At 43.6% G+C, this 22,096-nt stretch overlaps 1 protein-coding gene across 1 annotated transcript in view; it reads left to right on the forward strand.

Annotated features, from left to right (window-relative positions):
- Window positions 1-22,096, forward strand: part of grin2ca (glutamate receptor, ionotropic, N-methyl D-aspartate 2Ca) — a gene marked incomplete at its 3' end in the record, with an annotated part of 123,708 nt that overhangs the window by 23,299 nt on the left and 78,313 nt on the right. Inside the window, exon 2 of the mRNA XM_079519434.1 lies at window positions 19,629-20,133. Coding sequence (XP_079375560.1) covers window positions 19,645-20,133 — 489 coding nt within the window. The 5' untranslated portion in view covers window positions 19,629-19,644. The remainder of the gene's footprint in view (window positions 1-19,628; window positions 20,134-22,096) is intronic.

Below are 22,096 nucleotides of genomic sequence, written 5' to 3' on the forward strand. Positions count from 1 at the left end.
GCATGAGGAGTGAGCAGGCCGCTTCTTATTACCTGACAGGGGGGAGTTTCCCCAGTAGGACGTAGTGTGTGGAAGTTGAGTTGAGAGAGTGAGTTACACCTTACTCCCCTACTGGGGTATAAGGCCGTCGACAAGGGACCTCCAGAGTTCACTGTCTCTGGCGTTCTTATTGCGTGGGAGGAACACGTTATTGCAACCAGTTCCTTCCTTTCCCCTCCATCAGGTGCCTCCGGCTGACCAGGGGAGGCAGTAGGCCTATAGAGACCAGGATTACTGCTTTTTTATGTTTTTTGTGAGGGTACCTACCCTAGCGGACACGGGGAGAACATGCAAACTCCACTCAGAAAGGCCCTTTCGCCAACCCCACCTAGGGTATGGGCGCTGATGACGCGGAGAAAACACGGCCATTCCCGTCGGGGACGCCCCCGATGGGAATCAAACCTGGGACCTTTTAGCGACAGCCGTTGACTGTGCGACAGCCACAAAGCTTATGTCAGGTAATAAGAAGTACCACAGTGCCCCCGGAATTTATATTATTTTAAACAAAATCAATGTGTACGTTATAATATGTTAATATGCATGCACGTATTAACATGCACATGTGTATGCCCGCACGAACACAAGCAGGCAGGCGCGCGCGCACGCACGCACGCACGCACGCACGCACGCACGCACGCACGCACGCACGCACGCACACACACACACACACACACACATACATACACCTCCTGCAAACATGTAATTTTGAGGTATTTGTACTTTACTCGAGTAGGCCTCCAATTTCCAATAGGCCTACTCTTGTAGGCTATTTTTGAAAAATCTTGAAAATTTGGCTCAAATCATTTTCATTTATTTTCTTTCAGAGCGAACGTTTTTAACTCGAATCTTTGAACCACTGATATACACCACTAAACCACTAAAAATAGGTTTTTCAGAAAACTGTCATGATTTAGAAGACATTTATAGAATCAATTATCAGGTATTAAACGAGCTCATCTGGGCTGAGGACACAACGACGCCATGCAGCCACGTCTCCCATCAGGCGCCTGCTTTTCTACCCGCCAGGACGCCATGGCTTTCACCGCTGTCACCTTTGATCAAGGTCAAACGCAGGGGTGGAAAGTATTTCCAATTTTCTATACGTTTACTTCTACTCCAAATATTGTACTTTTACGCCACTGCAATTGAAAACTTTAGATAGTTACTAAAGTTACTTGAATTCATATTACACAAGACATTACAATTTACAATTTAGGCATTTAGCAGACGCTCTTAATGCAGAGCGACTTACATTAAGCAATAACAAAAGCATGGCATACATCACATATAAAAAAGTAGTTACTAAGAACGTAACAGTGGAGTATCTATGTAAACTATACATACTATATACTATATTATACATGTGTACTATAAAGTGCTATGACTACATAGAATGCAATTCTAGAGCTGTCTATGTAACAAGCTATAAGTCTGTTTAAAATACTATCTAAGTCTACATAATGTGCTATCTAAGGGGCTAGGCTAGGGCAAGTGCTACTGGCCATGGTGGAGTCTGAAGAGGTGGGTTTTACCCACACATTACCCACTTCACCCCTATATACATTTTGTCCATTTGAAAATAGACAATCTAAAAGCTCACGATGTGTCGCGGTGCGACACATTGCAAGCTTGTATATCTGCTATTTTCAAAATATTTTTTGTACATTTTATACTTTATATTTGAAAACTGCGACATGTATAATGCGACATTCTTCAATCTGCATAATGAGTACTTTCCACTTGTAGTACTTTAAGTCCATTTTCATACCAATACTTCATTACTTTCAGTCAAGTAAATCTTTACACCTACATTGCGACATTGATACTTAAGAAACATTCATTCATCAAGGTCAAACAGCCCTTCTCGTTCGTCCCTCATGGTCGAGGTGCGGACAGACTTGGAGCCGATGTCAAGGGGGGCGTGGATTGATTCCCTGATGGAGTCATTCCACCTAACACGACCCCGTGACATATTAAACCGTCAACAATGTCATATAAAAGTATAAAGGCTGTGCCAATGTTTCCTCTAAGCGAAATGGCCTGCAGCCTGAGCTTGTAGATAGGCAAGTTTCGACACTCATACCAAGTATAAATCATGCATGCGGTGAGGCAAAAACACCTATACCCACATCTTTCAACCAGGCCACTCTCTGATTTATCAACCCCCCCTCCACCCACACCCCCCCGCCGCTCCCCTTGTAGGTGACCCAGTGTCAAACACATACACTCAGTGGTATTGGATTCTGTCGCCCCAATCGGGACATCCGATTTCATCCGTCCAGGGGGTGGTGGACACATTTCAGTCACGCATCGGGACATTTAAAGGGCCCGCAATGGAACTATAAACAGTGTAGCTTCATTTCTCGCTTTCATTTTTGACAGATGTGTGCAAATATATGTGCATGCGTATATGGCCCTTTGTCATCAGTCAATAAAGGTGTGTATCAGTCAGTCAAGTGTCGCTGCATTACGTGTACAGTACCTTACAGCTGATTGATATCCGGTGGAATAAAGTCTCCCCCCATAGCGAAATGCCAGATAATTGTGACAGCTAGGATAGTTCCCAAGGATGTGTGTGTGTGTGTGTGTGTGTGTGTGTGTGTGTGTGTGTGTGTGTGTGTGTGTGTGTGTGTGCCTTTGTGTGCGCGTACGTGCGTGTGTGTGTGTGTGTGTGTGTGTGTGTGTGTGCCTTTGTGTGCGCGTACGTGCATGCGTGTGTGTGTGTGCGTGTTTGAAAGACTGCATCGATTTGGTCTCTTAAACGTAGCCACTGGAACCCCAGCATCCATCCAGATCCTGGGGGGAACATTTGGCCAAAAATAGGCGATCTACAAGGTCAGAACGTGTCCGTGGTGTAACCTTGTAGATTCTGTAGGCTACTTCCAGTGAAGAGATTTGGTGTAGATGGGGGGGAAAAGAGCACACCATGTATAGATGCAACTGAGGACTGTTTCACTAAATATAGAGGGTCTAACGGTTAAGGATTGAAGTTATCTAGCAGACATACATTTTGGATAAATAAATATGTATAACTTTAGGAGTAGGAAGGTCCCACACAGTATCTTCAAGTTGGACCAGCGTACAAAGTTACTATGTTCGTCTTACTCATCTTTCTGCTATTCTTTTAATTTTTTCATTAATTTGTTCTACTATGCACAACGCTGGTTGTGTGTACTGTATTTGTGGCTGTCGCACAGTCAACGGCTGTCGCTAAAAGGTCCCAGGTTTGATTCCCGTCGGGGGCGTCCCCGGCGGGAATGGCCGTGTTTTCTCCGCGTCATCAGCGACCATACCCTAGGTATTGACAATGAAAGGAGAAATCAGGTCAAATGTCCACCAAGATGACAAGAGTGCCCCTCACTTTACACGGGTGTGATTTGGGAATTTCAACCCTGAAAAGTAACAGTGGTTTACTTTCCACCCAATGATATTAAACGATGTGAAACAACTACCTCACACACACTGATCATATAAAATCACACCAGTGTGAAGTGAGGGGCGCTTTTATCATCATACATCATCAAATTCTGGCCAATCACAATTTGCGTCCTCACTTTTCCGTCTTCACTTTTCTGCCCTCACTTTTAGCTTCAACATGTACTTCTGCTTGACCAGTGTTTGTACTTTGCTCAGCCAATCAAATCACTGCTATGGGGTGATCAGCCAATCATGCACAAGCCAATGTTTGCGTTCACACAAACCCGGAAAGCTGGGCATAGGAGGGGCAACATGGCCCACCTCCACTTTAGTGGTCAGATGGCCGCGGTTTTCAAGTAGACGCTGACCCACAGAAAGTTGGTCTTAAGTAACTGAATTCCAGCAGACCTGAACTCAAGGGCAGAGAATCAATGGCAGTGCTGCAGTTATAGTTAAAAAAATAATTGATTTGGAGTCTGGCCTTTTGTAAACACTGTCAAGACTCTAAGCCGAGGGAACTGAGACATGCCGGGGATAAGCAGCAGCAGCTGCTTCTTATAATCCGGTGGCCCACGGTAAAGAAAAAGCTGCTCCCACTGCCTCCACCCACTAGAGGGAGATCATCACATCCTCAATGCCTAGTTGGTGAGAAGTAAGTGGCTTCTAACTGTTTAAAGCTGTGGGGGGTCTGGGGACCCCCAGGGGTCCTTAAGATGTGTTCCGGGGGGTCCCCAGCTAAATGGTTGATAGTAAAAAGGGCCAAATGGACCTGTAGTACAGGAATTCTATAGGAAATACAGGATCAACCTCAATCTAATTGCAAAAAAAAACAAAATCAGTTGATTTTGTATCTTCAATATATCCTGAATAACAGAAAAAAGTTGCCTGGAATTGTCTGAGGGGAAAGTGTTGAAAATGGCCTGTACAGTATGGCCACCATAGACCAATATAAGGCAAATATTTTATAAATTTCCTTTTGCTTTAAGTAGCATGTGACATGTCAAACTAGGGTGTTTTCATGATGTTGAATCCATTCCAAGCATTAGTTTTGCATAAAAACACTCCTTGGGCTAATAACGGCCATAGCCGTCATCACAAATGTGATGAGGTCATGAATGTGAATGATGAAATGGCTATGGCCGTTATTAGCCATAATAACGGACGAGTATAAAATGTCCCCTTTTCATTTTATACTCGCAACAGTTGAAGATCTATAAGGGTCCATTTGCTTTCCAACTCTCCAACATTTAGCTGAGGACCACCTGAACCCCCCCAAGGACCACTGGTTGAAATCCACTGCTATAAAACATCATTAGAGTGGAACCGTCATCTGTATGTGGCTATACAGAGCACCATGTGCTCTTGGTGTGCATGTAGCTACACACCACTGTGCTCTTGGTGTGCATGTAGCTACACACCACTGTGCTCTTGGTGTGCATGTAGCTACACACCACTGTGCTCTTGGTGTGCATGTAGCTTCACACCACTGTGCTCTTGGTGTGCATGTGGCTACACACCACTGTGCTCTTGGTTTGCATGTGGCTACACACCACTGTGCTCTTGGTGTGCATGTGGCAACACATCACTGCTCTTGGTGTGCATGTGGCTACACACCACTGCTCTTGGTGTGCATGTGGCTACACACCACTGCTCTTGGTGTGCATGTGGCTACACATCACTGCTCTTGGTGTGCATGTGGCTACACATCACTGCTCTTGGTGTGCATGTGGCTACACACCACTGTGCTCTTGGTGTGCATGTAGCTACACACCACTGTGCTCTTGGTGTGCATGTGGCTACACACCACTGTGCTCTTGGTGTGCATGTGGCTACACATCACTGCTCTTGGTGTGCATGTGGCTACACACCACTGTGCTCTTGGTGTGCATGTAGCTACACACCACTGTGCTCTTGGTGTGCATGTAGCTACACACCACTGTGCTCTTGGTGTGCATGTAGCTACACACCACTGTGCTCTTGGTGTGCATGTAGCTACACACCACTGTGCTCTTGGTGTGCATGTGGCTACATACCACTGTGCTCTTGGTGTGCATGTGGCTACACACCACTGTGCTCTTGGTGTGCATGTGGCTACACATCACTGCTCTTGGTGTGCATGTGGCTACATACCACTGTGCTCTTGGTGTGCATGTGGCTACACACCACTGTGCTCTTGGTGTGCATGTTGCTACACACCACTGCTCTTGGTGTGCATGTGGCTACACATCACTGCTCTTGGTGTGCATGTGGCTACACATCACTGCTCTTGGTGTGCATGTAGCTACACACCACTGTGCTCTTGGTGTGCATATGGCTACACACCACTGTGCTCTTGGTGTGCATGTAGCTACACACCACTGTGCTCTTGGTGTGCATGTGGCTACACACCACTGTGCTCTTGGTGTGCATGTAGCTACACACCACTGTGCTCTTGGTGTGTATGTGGCTACACACCACTGTGCTCTTGGTGTGCATGTAGCTACACACCACTGCTCTTGGTGTGCATGTGGCTACACACCACTGTGCTCTTGGTGTGCATGTGGCTACACATCACTGCTCTTGGTGTGCATGTGGCTACATACCACTGTGCTCTTGGTGTGCATGTGGCTACACACCACTGCTCTTGGTGTGCATGTGGCTACACATCAATGCTCTTGGCTACATGGCACCGGGCTGCCACCAGTGCCTTGCTCAGAGGCACAGCTGTGCGTGGGAAAGCTCTTAAGTGGCAGACTGAAAACCACTGCTGGTGATTTGCTTTGATCAAATCTCATCCCTGCTCCTGGGAGCAGCCGAGCTCTGTGATTCCCAGAGAGAGAGAGAGAGAGAGAGAGAGAGAGAGAGAGAGAGAGAGAGAGAGAGAGAGAGAGAGAGAGAGAGAGAGAGAGAGAGAGAGAGAGAGAGAGAGAGAGAGAGAGAGAGAGAGAGAGAGAGAGAGAGAGAGAGAGAGAGAGAGAGAGAGAGAGAGAGAGAGAGAGAGAGAGAGAGAGAGAGAGAGAGAGAGAGAGAGAGAGAGAGAGAGAGAGAGAGAGAGAGAGAGAAACCAAAAAAAACAGCAGGAAAATAGAAACGATTTTGATGATAGAAGGCTCAGAGATTGTGTGTGTGTGTGTGTGTGTGTGTGTGTGTGTGTGTGTGTGTGTGTGCTGTCTCTGTTAGAGTTTATATGTTTGTGATGGATTATGTCAGTGTCATCATTTCCCATTATGGTTGCTGTCCGATGGAAGCCTTATATGTCCAAAAGCATTCCTTTATTATATCATTATTTTGAAAATCTTTTTAAAATAGTGGAAATATTATACAAACTCCGCCTTGGGAGGGACTGCCAAACGGGACTGCCAAACAATTTGAAACTTTCCGCGACTCTGCCAATAATCATATTCTTTGAGACACACCTCCGAGTTTTTGCGGCATCAAACAAGGAATCATGTGACGTTGATCCCCTTCCCCTATTGGCTCATACCAGGACATGGCACACTGTATAGGCAGAACAATATAAGAACTGTGTTCCAAAGATAAACAAACAAGCCTGGCGATTGTACCCATGTGGATCTGAAGCTACAAATTGCAGTGGAAAGAGTAAAAAAACAAATATATATTCTCCAAACTCATTATCAAATAACTCAATAAACGACACAGGGTGCACATATACCTATACATTGACGGCCTGATTTGTTGATTTTTGGAACACAGTTCTTATACGGAGTGATGCTAAGATGGCTGTATGGTATTATTTTCAATCGAAAAATTACCCAGGGGATAACGGAGTGACATCAGGAATTTGATGCTCTGTTGTTGCCATTGAAATTAATATACTTTGGCTATTTGAAAATAGCTGATCTTATAGATCTGGTATTTCTATAGGCTGTGAATCAGCCAGACACATTGACACATTGGGCCAGTTATGTACTGTAGGCTATACTTAAGTACATGTACGAGTATGTCTACTTGTATTTTTGGATACTTTCACGCCATATATTTCAAAGACAAATGTTGTACTTGTGTCTCCACTACATTTCTAAAATGTTGCGATGCAGATACAGATCTGCTATTTTCACTGTTGATAGGTAGTGATATTAAAACTAAAATGTAGAATTAAAATGTATTTTTTGAAAGCATAGCCTTCCCTATAGTACTTCTATTTGTAAGTACACATTTGACAGAACAACTTTCACTGGCAGTTGAGTAATATTTGACCAGGAGGAGTATCTACAGTATACTTTGACTCAAGTACTGGAGTTGAGTATACTTTGGAAGAATTAAATGGACATTGGGGCCACAGTGACCTTGACCTTTGCCCTTCTACATTTAAGGAGTTCATGCCTGAGTCTAAGTGGATGTTTTGTGCCAAAATGTCACATAATTCCCTCGAGGCGTTCCAGGGATTTATTGCGTTGACAAGGTTGAGGACAGATGGACGGACGGATAAGACAGACAATCCAGAATCACAAATGTCACTGGACACGCGGCTGTCGTCTGGCAGAGGCAATAACAATGATATTTGTTTGTTTGGTAGGGGGTATTTGCCAAGTACATTTGCTGGATTGATTGTTGCGAGCGACTCACGCCATGTTTACGAGCAAAACAGTTGTCCAGACAGAGTTACTTTTGATCCCCAATGTTGGAATAAAGCCCGCAGCCATAAAACACTTCGTGAGCGGTTTGGAGAGGATTTGAAGCCCGAGCACGGATGAAAAAGCCCGTTCCCTTTGTTGTGTGAGCACTGGGCAGAGCTCTGACTCAGTGGACTGTCTGTCTGTCTGTGTTTCAGAGGGGGGAGGGGGGGGGAGGGGGTAATGGCCTGGCAAATCAACAATGGCAATCTGCTGCTTCAGCCACAGCACTTCCCAAGCGGTTGGATGTACTTGGGTTGTCCCACTCCATTTGAGCTGGAGTGCACTTTCATTAGTGGCAGAGCATGCACCGTGTGATGGGTGAAAAGTTAGCGATTAAGAATATTACTAGAGACTATTGATATATAGAATATAGATATCTTTTTACCTAACAAAGACTCTTTTTTTTAACCCATTAACACAATCAGCCCCGTGATTCCTTCAAAATAGGAGCTCTGGGGTGCCGGGAAGACATGTCCGCTTTTACTTAAGGTTAAATTAGTACCCTAGCCCGCCAAACACGAGACTCTCGTGTTCCAAGGTTTACATTCTTTAATCCATGTTTTGATCCGATTGCATCGTTAGCCACCGATCGCTAACACAACAACATCAAGTAGGACAGTGGCCGTGGCCATTTTGAAAATGTGCACGCATCCACTTCCATTCTAAGCCCTGCATTCAAAGCCCTGTATCTCAGAAACGACATTGAGGGGCCGTTTCTCTGGCCCAGACAAGCGTTTTCAACGGCCTGTAGCAGGCGCTGTGATACTCGCGGTCGGATTTGTCCACCACCGACCAAGATAACTACAACCGGTCAAGACACCACACACAGCAGTTTGTCACTGTATCATGCGATTACGGATATTTGGCTCTTCAAAGTAAGTGTTACGCGCGATAAAACCCTGGCAGTGCGCTATTAATTAATGGCGGCGGATTAAGAGTTAAGACATGAGGCCGATTCTACAAAATTCCCTTCTAAATCAGGAGTTCTCACACTTTCTATATAAAAAAATAAAAGTTCTAAAATCGCAGATGTACAAGCTCAAACTTGTACATCTTCTATTGTTGAATAGCCAATGCGAAAATCTAAAATGGCACGGATTTCAATGGGTGTCCTGCTATGTTTCATACATGTTAAGGACTCCCAAATTGATGTATTTGGCCACCGATCCCCCAACTCTAAATATTGTTGTTCCAGGGACCCCCAGAAGCAAAGATGAGTTAAAAAACGTTTGTTGTGAAATAATTCATATGTACAAGTGTGTGAGCTTGTAGTGATGCAGTAGTACACTACCTTTAAATAAATCTGTGCACAGTTTTTAAAACGTGAGCCATAACCATTACACATTCAAATATGCCTATCTACTCAAAGACCGCAATGATTGCTGTGTTTTTGCCCTGAAAATAGCATGTGTACAAATTGCATCAAGCTATTTTTGCTATCCGTCGTACGCCAAAGCTTAAATGGTTAAAGTAATGGATATCACTGTGGAAAAACATACATACTCCAAAGAGAGGTGGAAGCCTTTTCATTTTGATGTCTGCACAACCTTTCCTCTAGCGCCACCATCAAGCCAATCCTACAAATGAGCCAACCAGGGAGCCTACAGTATAAGACAGTGGTTCTCAAAGTGGGATCCGGGAACTCCCAGCTGGGTACTTGAGGGAGTTCCCAGGGCTCCCCAGCAAAATTAGTTAATACATCGTTGAAATAAGCTTAACCACTTTAAACCTATACACACTGCTGTTTGAAAATAGCAGATTTTTGAGAACTACTGATTTAGCCTGTGTGTGTGTGTGTGTGTGTGCGTGCGTGCGTGCGTGCGTGCGTGCGTGCGTGCGGTAACACAAAGCTACCGTCTCCTGGTTGGCAGGTCAGTTTATTTAAGGTCTCGGCAAACAGCCTTGGGAAGCTGAGCCACGTGGCCCATGAGGTCATAAGGTCATAAGATCCGTAAGGTGTGATGAATAGATATGTCTTGGGATTTGGCAGTAAGAGGCAGTAGGTCAGCAAAGAGAGAAAACATCTTTTTAAACCTGTTCCCTTGCAAGTTGTTCTCCAGTGGTCTCTGAGGGAAGGTGACAGTGATGGGGTTGGATCGCCTCTGCAGTGGCGGAAAGTAACTCGTTACATTTAGGCTACATTAGTACTAGGGGTTAAGTACAATACATGTTTTGGGTATTTACTATTTATACTTTACTTGAGTATTTGTCATTTTGGATACTCCATTTCACTGGCTTTTACTACATTTAGAGGGAAGGGGAAAAGTACTTTATTTACATAAATGCATTTACATAAATGCATAAAGCCCCCTGGGCAGGGGCCCTGTCCAGAGCTCGGGCAGAGGCCTTTTGTGGCGGTTCTGGACAACCGTGGGTCTGACCAACTCGACATCAGGCACTGCACTCCCTGTGGTGGGGAATGCGTGTGTTGTATTTTAAGTCGGTGGGGCGAATGGTTCTCGTGTTACGTGGATTACAGATGTACGTGCATAGACTTAGTGTTTTGTTTTTTGTTGCAGGTTTTTTTTTTTTTTTTTTTTGGGCGGTGCGGGACTTGTTTCTAAAGTGTAGTTGCTTATTTGGGGTTGCTTCCTAGTGTTTAAACCAGTGGTTCTCAAACATTTTCATGTCAAAGACACACAATATTTGTGTTGTTAAAATATTTAAACCCATTATTTTCTAGATGTTTTGACATACAGTATATAGTCTCTTCTTTGGGCCTTGTTCTTGGCTAATCACATTATGTAGTCAGTAGCAGAAAGGACTTCCTGATAAGGAAAGGACAGGCCTGGAGTGCTTGTAATAAGCTACAGCGTATGACAGTCATGACATCTCAAGAGCTACCAAGATCAACCTGTTCAAAGTCTGAGGGAACTTGTGAACTCAATACTGCCGCAATCTAGCTGGTGGATTATATGATCCTCACAGTGGTGTAAAGTCAGTACATAATGTACTTGAGTACAATTTTGTGGTATTTCTTTTACTTCACTGAAGTATTTCCAATTTGAAGTGCTTTACTCCACTACAACTCAGAGGCAAATTTTGTACTTTTACTCCACTACAATTATTTGAAAACTTTTGTTATTATAGTTATTTTGTAGGTTTTGACTACTATTACAAAATACATTTCGGCCATTTGAAAAGAGCGCATCACAAAGCGACACGTTGTGAGCAGGTAGATGTGCTATTTTCTAAAGATTCTTTAGGCATTTTATACATTTGAAAACTTGTGAAATGGGACATGAGTATGTTGTACTTGTGGTATTTTATGTACATTTTGATACCAACACATTTCTACTTTTATTAAAGTAAATTTTGTGTAGATTGCAATATACTTTCGTAAAACATGCAACTACTTTTTCCACCATCTCTGTCGCTCAATGAGCCATTGAGGGGCTTTGAGGGGGTCCTCAGAAAAATCAGGAACAGTCAGTTGAAACATAGTTGTGAGCTCGTAGACCAGTTATTTTTAATCGTGAACAATTCATGACAAATCCTCACTTATAGTGGTCCCTGGCACAAAATATTTTCAGATGAGAGTCTCTCCACGCCTATATCAATTTGGGCGTCCATGAAAACGTTTGAGAACCAGTGCTTTGCTAGCTAAAGCAGAGCAAGTTTTTTTAATTATTTTTTTGATATACAGTAGGCTGATCAAATCAAGCCACGGGCCATGATGACGCCAGCCAGGCAGGGATTACCCGGGGATTATAGTATAATATTCACCACACTCAGATTCCAACTGGAGGCGTGACACAGGCAGTCAGGCACCAGTGTGACAGATTTGGCACTGGCGAGCCTGACACTGACTGACAGCTCAGTGCAGCACCTGTCTGTCTGGCCACCACTTCAACCCATGATGGTCCTATTTTGGCCACGTCATTATAAGCCAAAATAAAATTTAAAATTGACAATTCTCAAGTTCACTAATATACGCAAATTGACAATTCTTAAGTTCATTAATATACACAGCACTGCATGAGCTTGTACTGTATGTTGGCTTTGTTTTTGTCAGACAAACATTTTAATAGTTTGAAGATTATTATCTTCTATGGGGAACATAAATAACAGAGCCCATCGGTGGTGCTGAGGTGGTGGTGGGAGCAAACATCACATAACAGCAACCAGGAACCATAAGCAGAAGGATGGCAGGAAGAGCATGCAGTCTAGTGAGCTTAAGTAGCCTGCCCAATTGGTCAGCTGACTGCCACATCAGCGAATAACATGTGGGTCTTGCACACACTGAATACACCCACATAGTAATGCAGTATATTAACCCCTTGAGTATATGAATGCGCCCTTGAGCACGACATGAACCCCCTCGAGTATATCTGACTGATCTAACTCTGCAAGCTACGTATCATGTCTCATATCGTGAGCGGAGCGTGAGCGTACGGGCATTTACGAGGATTCCCACGTTACGTGGGAATTCATGGCCAATGTCATGAACTTGACGTTGACATCCGTTGGTCGTAAACTCCGCTCAGTTCCACGTCTGCTAAGAGGGTAGTGTACCCGCGATCAAGGCATGCGTATATTTATTCAGAAGGCTTTAGTCTTCATGCTGAATCAATTAATAGTCCCCAAACCTCAAAAAAGATATGTTTGTGCCCAGCAATTTATTGTCAACACACACAAAAGTGTCAACTGCTTAGCTTATGTTATGCTGATGCGTGATATTAATTTATAATAATATTGATCACATGGATGCCACACACAGAATACCATTTTGATGAGGAAACCAGCTGGATAGATTTTCTGATGACATGCTCCAAAACGGATTAAAACCTAACAGAAAAAAAAGGCAATACTCTGGTCCGGGAATATGTCCATATTGTTCCATTTGCTTTCCAAATCCAAATCTCTGTTCTTTTTAAGCAGCACACTGAAAGGATAGGCCCGACACTTTACAGCAGTAGGCATATTTTGTTATGCCACTCCTGTAATTTCTGACAGAGAGAGAGATTCCACGTGCAATGTCCACTGCAGCACAGAAGGGGAAATTGTGTTCTCCTCAGACATAATTAAATTATTTTTCATATCTTGCTAAAGAGACCAGGCTATATAAAATAGCCAAAACTGAGCTCAGATGAGCCCATTTCCTAAGGCTCAAATCTCATTTGAAAAAATATCTAAGTGTATGAAAGCCATATATCCATTTGAAATGTTTATTATATTTTTGGAATGTTACACACCTGATTAATTGCACCATCAGTGCAGCTGTGCAAAATAGATCAGGTCAAATCCACACAACTGCGCAAATTGAGCCGGTGGGATTGAAAATGTATAGCAGGGAATGCAGGCATTCCCGACCCCACCTCAATTAAACTCACTGGATTATAATTTCTTCAAATAGACAAGAGGATCCCAGGCCTACGAGGTAGGCCTATATAATTATTCACTTCAGGTAGGCCTATGAATGTGATTTCTTTATCGCAAACTGACAGTGTCTTGAGGGCCCATGCCCCCCCTCTCTCTCTCTCGCCCTAAAAGACGACTTCCCCGCATTAATCAATGCAGATCTGATAAAAAAATCTATTTTACCTCTGCAGGCGTACAATTGTTGTACAATTGTTCAACAGAAATGGCTCTTTATAGGTATTTGCCAAGTAGGCCTATAGGCTATAGCCTTGAGCTTGAACTTAAATCAATAAATTAACGAGTTGGTTATGAGAGTAGCCTATACTTTATACCGTTCAGTCCGTTGACATTGCTGTCAAAATTAACTGTTCTACAAGCTCATGCATTGCGGAGCACCGCGTTCACTGGATCAGTGCATTTTGCAGGCTCTAATGATGACGTATTTCAAATATTCAGATATGTCCTGTTGCCTTATATGGCGTGGATGTTCCATTAAGCCAGGCGACACCAGGCGAATCGCTTGGGAAAGAGGCGGAAAAGGTACACCGGGTGACCCGCACAAATGCACTGATTACACCACCTTCGCTGAATGACACGGGAGCTTATCGCAGCTTGATCGGACGGATAAATACGATATCATTACGCATCTCATTTACACCTTGGCGTATTTCTCCGTTGTGAATGAGGACCTATGTCTATTTGCTCAAACACTATGATGTAAAATTCTCCATTCATTGTCAATGGGTGGGACAAAGTTTGTGGGGTACCCAGGCCCCTAAAGTAATACACAAGAGTCTGAGCTCCTATACAGAAGCATATGCCAAGGGATGAAAACAATTAGATGTTTTTTTTTAATTATTATTATTATTATTATTATTATTCATTAAATACAATTAGATATTTTGGCAAAGCCAAACTTTTTAGTAGTAGTAGTAGTACTGCGAGAGTGAGGTCTAGCCAACACCAACTCGGGATTCCTGGATCGCTGCCCTCCACAAATTCCTATCCAACATCAGGTTCTTGAGCTCTGATGTTGTTTAAGTCCCTGTCAATATGTGATGTGGCACACCAAACAGTGGGATTTACAGGCCAATTTGGATCATCGCCATAATTGCATAATTGCCTGGATTAACTAAAGAACCCACGGCCACAATATGATCTGCCTTTGGTTGTTCCCAACAGACAACATTGCGGTAACATCTCTTTGTAGCATTTGGCCGAGATTCCAGCAGAGAAAAACCCTAGGAAATGCACGTGCGTGAGGACTGTTTGCAGATTAGGTTCTGCATGCTTTGGAGCGCAGTCAATTTCAGTGGCGAATGGGAGGGTGGGGGAGTGGGGGGTGTCCACGGGATGGGGAATATTGTAAATCCTCTTGTTCATGCATTTGTTGCATTAAACAGTGGCCACCATCTGCTAGCTTGGACGGCACAATGCAAACAGTGGCGGGATGGCAGCTTACACCCTGCCCAGTTTGCCTCGTGTCACACGCCGACACGCTAAAAATACTGCATCCTGCCCCGGGGCTAATGGGCTCTTAGGCTATCTTTTCGCTGTATAGTGGAGATAATCAAAATAGGCCGATGCTAAACAAAAGGCTAGTTGGTTAGGAGGGGGTGGAGAGTGTGTGTGTGTGTGTGTGTGTGTGTGTGTGTGTGTGGCAGGGGTTATCAGGTATTATCACATTTCATAGAATTATATTGTGTTTGGCACTGTGGCTAAGGCCAAGCAAAAAAAACATTGGTCTCCGATTTGCTGTCATTTTTGGGCTGAGTAGGTAGGGAATTTATTTTATTTTATGTTTTTATTTTATTTTTCGTGAGAAGGATGGGTAGCAAGGAATCTTTTTTATTTTTATTTTTTTTATTTCCCCCCCCCCCCCCCCATCGGTAATGATGGATAGGCTTCTTTTTTAATAACTTCAATATGTGCCTGAGTTAAATAATTCTAATTCTAAAGTACACTGTAGGCTACTTACAAAAGAGTGTCAGAAACATAACACTGTATGCCTACAGCATTTGAAAACTTTGAATAGAATATCCACACACTGGTTGAATACTTAGTAATACTAAGTAATGCTGATGTTTAACAATAATTCAACTTTTGAGAGTGGAAAATGGAACCAAATAGACCCATAAGGGTCCACTTGGTTTCATTTTACACTCAAGAGTTAAAGATCTACTGGTATAGGGGTTAATTTGGTTACCAACTCTCCATTATTTAGCTGGGGACCACCTGGAACCACTGGTGGTCCCCGGACCACTGGTTGAGAACCACTGAATGAAAGGAATGATAGACAGTATGTAGAGCACAGGCTGGGGCTGACAGAGGAAAAACTAGAAAAAGTGCCCCTCGGGACACAGGTCTCCACCAGGGCAGGTCAGGTTGTGGCCTCCTGGTGGCGCTATAATAAGCCAATGTGAAAAGGGTGCCATTTCTTTATATGCCTTTGATGGCAATTGGATGATTTGAGGCATTTTGTTCCAAAAATGTGTTTTGCAAAAATCAACCTGTTGGTGGCGCTATAACAGGCCAATGTGAAAAGGGTGGGATATATTCCTCATCCTAGTAAGAAAATGTGTGAAAGATTTCACGTAAATTGCATGCTGCGTTCATGATTTGAGGCTTTTGTTCAAAACGGGGCAATCTTGCAAACTGTGAAAGCCAATTATAGCCAATTAGGATGGAATATGAAATATCGGACAGATCCGACTTGAGCACATGACCATAAAGATACTGTGTAACGATTTGTGAGATTCTTGGACAGAATCTGGAGGAGTAATATCAAAAAATGTGTTTTACAAAAGTCGGCCTCCTGGTGGCACTATAAAAGGCAGATGTGGAAAATGCAGGTCAAAGGTTTGTCCTTGGCTTCTAGGGAGTGTGCATGCAACGTTTCACGCAGCTTGGTGCAGTTTTAGGTAAAACATGTGAAATTAGCTGGTAACAGACGGACGGAAGGACGGACACGGACAGAGTGCAAAACATACTCTCTCCCCATGCCTTCGGCCTGGTGGAGACAACAATGGTCTGGACTCAGTGGACTGGTATTAGCAGAGGGGGTGAGAGAACTCCCTCAAGGACCACCTGGGTCACTGGTTCAGAACCACTGACTTGAACAGATCGTTTTTAAGTTTGTAATACACCGTACAGGCGCACGCACACACACACACACACACACACACACACACACACACACACACACACACACACACACACACACACACACACACACACACACACACACACACACACACACACACACTCTCTCCCGAACGCACGTCAGTATGTTGTTAGCGTTAGCAGTCAACATTAGCATGAGTGTAGCTTCAAGCTTTCACAACTAACTGCTATATATCTTTGTCAAACAAAACTGTCGGAGCTTTTGTTTTTGACCAATGCCCACTTCAAAGATCATCTGATCTTACACGTGGAGCAAATTAATTAATAATGAGCTACTGACAGTGTTGGGTAAAAGACAACTAGCTCCGCGATGAGTAGACTCAGAGAGCACAGGCAGCCCTGCCTGCTTGCTGCACTGCTGCTGAATGATCAGAGCGGAGAGAGAGAGAGGGAGGCATGCACTCTTTCAAACTTCACCGTGCGTTGCGTTAATCGCGCGTCAATGAAATTGACGCCGTTAAAAGGAACTTTGACAGCCAAAAAAAATCTTCAAGTAATAAAGCTGAAACATGATAGTGTTTTGAAGCAGAGAGCTACTGACTATCTGGTTTGACTCGGTCGGATTTTGACTTTTTTTATTGAACGTATTGCTTTCCTGTCCTCATTCTACAAACTGAGTTTTTAGTCAATGAATGAACGAATCAATCAATCAATCAATCAACCAACCAACCAACCAACCAACCAACCAACCAACCAACCAACCAACCAACCAATGTCCTTGTGCAGTGGTAAATGTCTGTGGAGAATGTCTAAAGAGTGCAAACTGACTGAAGTGATCAAATGGCAGGTGTGGGGAAGGAATTTGGCAGGTGTGGGGAATATGGGAGGTGTCGGCTGGGGTTGCCATGCCAATCAAAAGATTGCAAACTGACTGTGAAGTGATCAAATGGTAGAGCCTGCAGAAATTGGACAGGTGTGGGGACTTACACAGTGGGGACTAGGCTTATTACGTAGGTCCACTGGAAGAGCCTGGCCAGAGCCTTTTCTGGCGGTTCTGGACAACCATGTATCTGACCGACTGAAGGCCGAGCACTGCACTCCCTGTGGTGTTGTAGAACGTGTGTGTACCAAATTTGAAATTGTTGGGGTGAACGGTTCTAGTGTTAAGTGGATTACAGACGGACACACATACAGAGAGTCGGTGTATTTATTGTAAGATACCTGCATGGTATGTACTCAGATATTATGATGAAATACTATAATTATGTTTATAATTGTCAGTCTGCCTGGAGTCCATAACAATGTGTTTCATCAGTGACCTATATGCAGTGGTGCATATCAGACAAGAGACACGTGGCAAATATACATACATAAATTAGTAGGCTAATTTAAATGTTTCCTTATTTAGAGATGGATCATTTTATGCATTCATACTGTATATTTCATTGCAGCACACCAAGCTCAGCTGTAAACAAAAGGCAACATTTTGAAACTGAAACTTCTGATGATTTTTTATTTATTTTTCTTCCTGCCAGCTGCAATGAATAATAAAGGTATTGTGTTGTCTTGAATAATTGTGACACAATTTGACAGAGAGAAAAAAGAAAAGTATTGAACACAATGTTCTCTTCTGGAGTGTGGTGTGACAGTTACTGCCTTTCCAAATTTAATATGTTTAGTCTTATGCTAAACGACTAAATACTTCGGGGAGTTTGTTTTCACACCATGACCACATTAGCATTTTTCATATAGGCCTACTGTACATTTCAATTACCATGACACAATAGCTCGGCGGAAACATACATTTAATGATTTAACAGAAGCTCATTGTTCATGTACCTGCTTTGGTCTGATCCTCCTATCTTCACATGACTCCAGGGCTCCTTCTGTAGGGAGGGAAGCAATTATTGACAGGAGAGTTTGCATTTCACTCAAAACTGGATGTTGTCCATATACATTATGAATGAAAAGATTAATACTGTATACCTATACTGTACTGTAGTCCTCATCCAAACAAACAATTTTACATTGAAGCCCGACATATTTTAGATGAAGGTCCCTGGCCGAAGACGTAGCAATTTAGGAGATCCATCAGTGATCTGACACACAGTGGTTCCCAAACTTTTCAGGCTGTGACCCCCCCACAATAATATTTGCATCCTGACAAGCACTTGGAATTGTAGTTGTTTAAGCATTAGATTAAGTTTAACTAGGTTCCACAGATAAATATTGTGAAACTACCGGTAGCCAATCTACACGATTACAACGAGGCGTTGTAGATCGGCTATTTTACAATATTTTACTCTTTCTTCTATTATTTTACCAATTTGGCCCATTTGACCAATTTGACCCAGGTAATAAATGACCTATGGCTATACGCTTTGAATAGCAATATGGCTAGGCTACAATTGCGTGGTCTTCCCCTTATTTTTTTAAATATGGGTCTTGCGATAATAAATAACTGAATAAATGAATGGCTAATGGATTGGATACATACAACGGTGGATAAATGACATCATAGATAACTTTCCATGGCTTATACTCTTTGGATATATGCACTGGTCTTGCACGGATAAAAACAGAATAAATAAATAAAAGAACGAACAAACAAACAAATGGCTTTATTAATAAATGCATGAATGAACGTCTGTGGCTAATAATACATCATCAATAGTAATAATACATCCATGCGCGTCAGCTGAAGTTTTCAGTTGCCGTTGAAAATGGCGGCCCAGCGACGCTCTGAACAAGAAGCTCATGAATATATTCATAGTTTTGGAAATGGTCTCCTATACGAATACAATATTCTCGTACAGCACAGCACGAGTAGTACGAGTACTACAGTACTGTACATTTAGTTGCACCGCTCAGTTCACTCGGCCGTGATTTATTTTATTTTCATCTATAAACAAAAAGGTATTAAAACGTTCTTAAAGGTCATTAGATCGTCACCTTACTGTCATCTGGGAACCCCTGCAAATCATGTGGGGGTCCCGACCCACATGTTGAGAACCACTGATCTAACATGATCCTCCACTTCTTACCCCTCCCCCCCCCCCCCCTCTCCACTAGGCAGTAGGCGACTGAGATGGGCGTGCGTCTAGGCCGCTTGAGCGCCTCCAAGTGGTGGCCGCCAGCGCCGCAGCCGCCTGCGCCGTCGCCACCGCTGCTGCTCCCGCCACTGCTCCTGCTGCTGCTGTCGCTCCTGCTCTGCAGCGGCGTGGTACCTGGCTGCCGGGCGCGGCCGTTCGGTGTCCCCACGCCGGCGGTCAACGTGGCGGTGGTGTTCAGCGGCTCCAGCTACCAGGCGGAGATCAAGGGCCGCCTCAGCCGGGAGAACTTCATGGACCTGCCGCTGGAGGTCAACCCCATCACCGTGCTGGTGAACAACACCAACCCACGCGCGCTGCTCACGCGCATCTGCGACACGCTCACCGCCAACCGCGTGCACGGCGTCGTGTTCGAGGACAACGTGGGCTCGGAGGCCGTGGCGCAGATCCTGGACTTCATCAGCACGCAGACGGCGGTGCCCATCGTGGGCGTAAGCGGGGGTTCGGCCGTGGTGCTGCCCTACAAGGTCAGTGGGGGAGGGATCAAGGGAGGGAGGGGGGCATGGGTTGTGTGGCAGTGTCTCACCAAAAACGTGTTTTTTAAAATAGAAACAGATTATGTAATGTAGGAGTGAAGGTTTTATGATCTGGTCGTGGGTGACAGATCTGAACACATGTCTCCAGAATTAGGTTTTCTCTTCATTTTTTTAACCACGCCTACTGTTTCTTAGAATGAATCGTGCATTTCAATTAAAACATTGTCGTTTTTACATCCACTCAATTTAGATCCCTTTTTTCACAGCTTTCCAAGCTCATGAGACTGCACTAATCAGGGTGTTTATACAGTTTGTAAGATAAGTAGCCTACTATAATGATACGGTGAGACCAAACATCCATATTTAGAAACTGAAGTTGTTACAGTAATGGTACACTCACACACAATACAGAAAGACCCCTGTTATCCACTGATGTCAGACAGTGTGTGTTTCCTTATATTAAGGTACATACAATGTTACAGTGTTGGATTAAACATGCCCAAAGTTTCAAATGAAAGCCACATGGCTACTTGGCATTTAAGCTGCAATCAGGACTGCTTTCAAAACATCAACTTGAGACCTTGCTAACTGCTCTGCCCACATTGCCTGTTTACCATGCATCTTGAACAGGGGTCTGGGACCCCTATAGGAGGTCCTCAGAGCTACTACAGGGGCAAATCTTTATGTGACAGGAACCTTTTTAAATATACATTAACCACTACATGTTAATGTAGTGGTGTTTAAGTGTTTAAATGTCTGACAATGAAGCTGTGAAATCTATAGTGGGCGGTCCCTGCTTCATCTCTCTCTCTCTCTCTCTCTCTCTCTCTCTCTCTCTCTCTCTCTCTCTCTCTCTCTCTCTCTCTCTCTCTCTCTCTCTCTCTCTCTCAGCTAAGGGGTACCGGTCCTTTGCCCAAAACATTTTGAACACCCCTGCTTTACATTCTTAAAAGATAAATAAGGAGTTTTCTGAACTATTAATCATGCAAAAAGCTGCTCTAGTGGAGTCCCGGACTAAAAACACAATAGCTGAACATGAGCATTAACAGTCTTTGTGTGCCATAGTTTTGTACTTTTTCTGGTTTGTATGTGTCCATGTATGGAGGTACTCTAATAGACCGCCTGGTGTGGTTATATGCAAATATGTCTTCCGTGTGAATTTTTGGTTTCTTCAAATGCTGTTCGCCTTTGAGTCAAAAGGCCCATTCAAAATACACCGCTTTAGTGACACACTGAAATCAGCCCCTCCCTCACTACAATAGCTGTGGGCACTTCTTAACCCTCTTGCCACCCTAATTAACAGTGGATTGTGCCTTCTACCTGCACTATTCATATGTTTAATTCGTCATTTTAATGCCAATAGAAAAATCCGTGACATACACACTATATCTCATTTTGACACGGCAATCATATAGTATTATACCCAGTCCTGATGGTGGCGGTAACTTCACCATTATGCCGATTTTTACCAAATAGAGCGAATCTGGCGATGTCACTTCCGGTTCTACGGATCACAACATCCGCTAGCTTTCTTCACTGTGTTACACAGTCAGATGTCCGGGATGCTAAGCTATCATCGTTTATTTTAATAACTAAGTCAAATTAAGGTCTAATCAAGCCCCAAATATCGCATATTACGCAGCAATGAACATAAAGACCGCGTGCGTGCGAGAGCGTGCACGCAAGGATTTCGGACGGTTTTAGGTAGATTACATCGGCCGTTATCCAAACCAGCCAAAAGTTGCTACATTTTGCTGCATTAAGCCCCCGATTATAGGGAATAAAACGTTTACGTCATTTACGTCAGCGGTTATGATGGCTTTTTTGATTCATTATGTCAATTACGTCAATAGCCATAAGGGGGTTAAGTTCAGGAGGGTGGTGCTAAGGTGTATAAAATACATCGTTTGAACACTTTCTGTACACGTTTGAACACTTTCTGTACAATTTTTTG

Source organism: Electrona antarctica, assembly GCF_951216825.1.
Source record: "Electrona antarctica genome assembly, chromosome: 14".
NCBI lineage: Eukaryota > Metazoa > Chordata > Actinopteri > Myctophiformes > Myctophidae > Electrona > Electrona antarctica.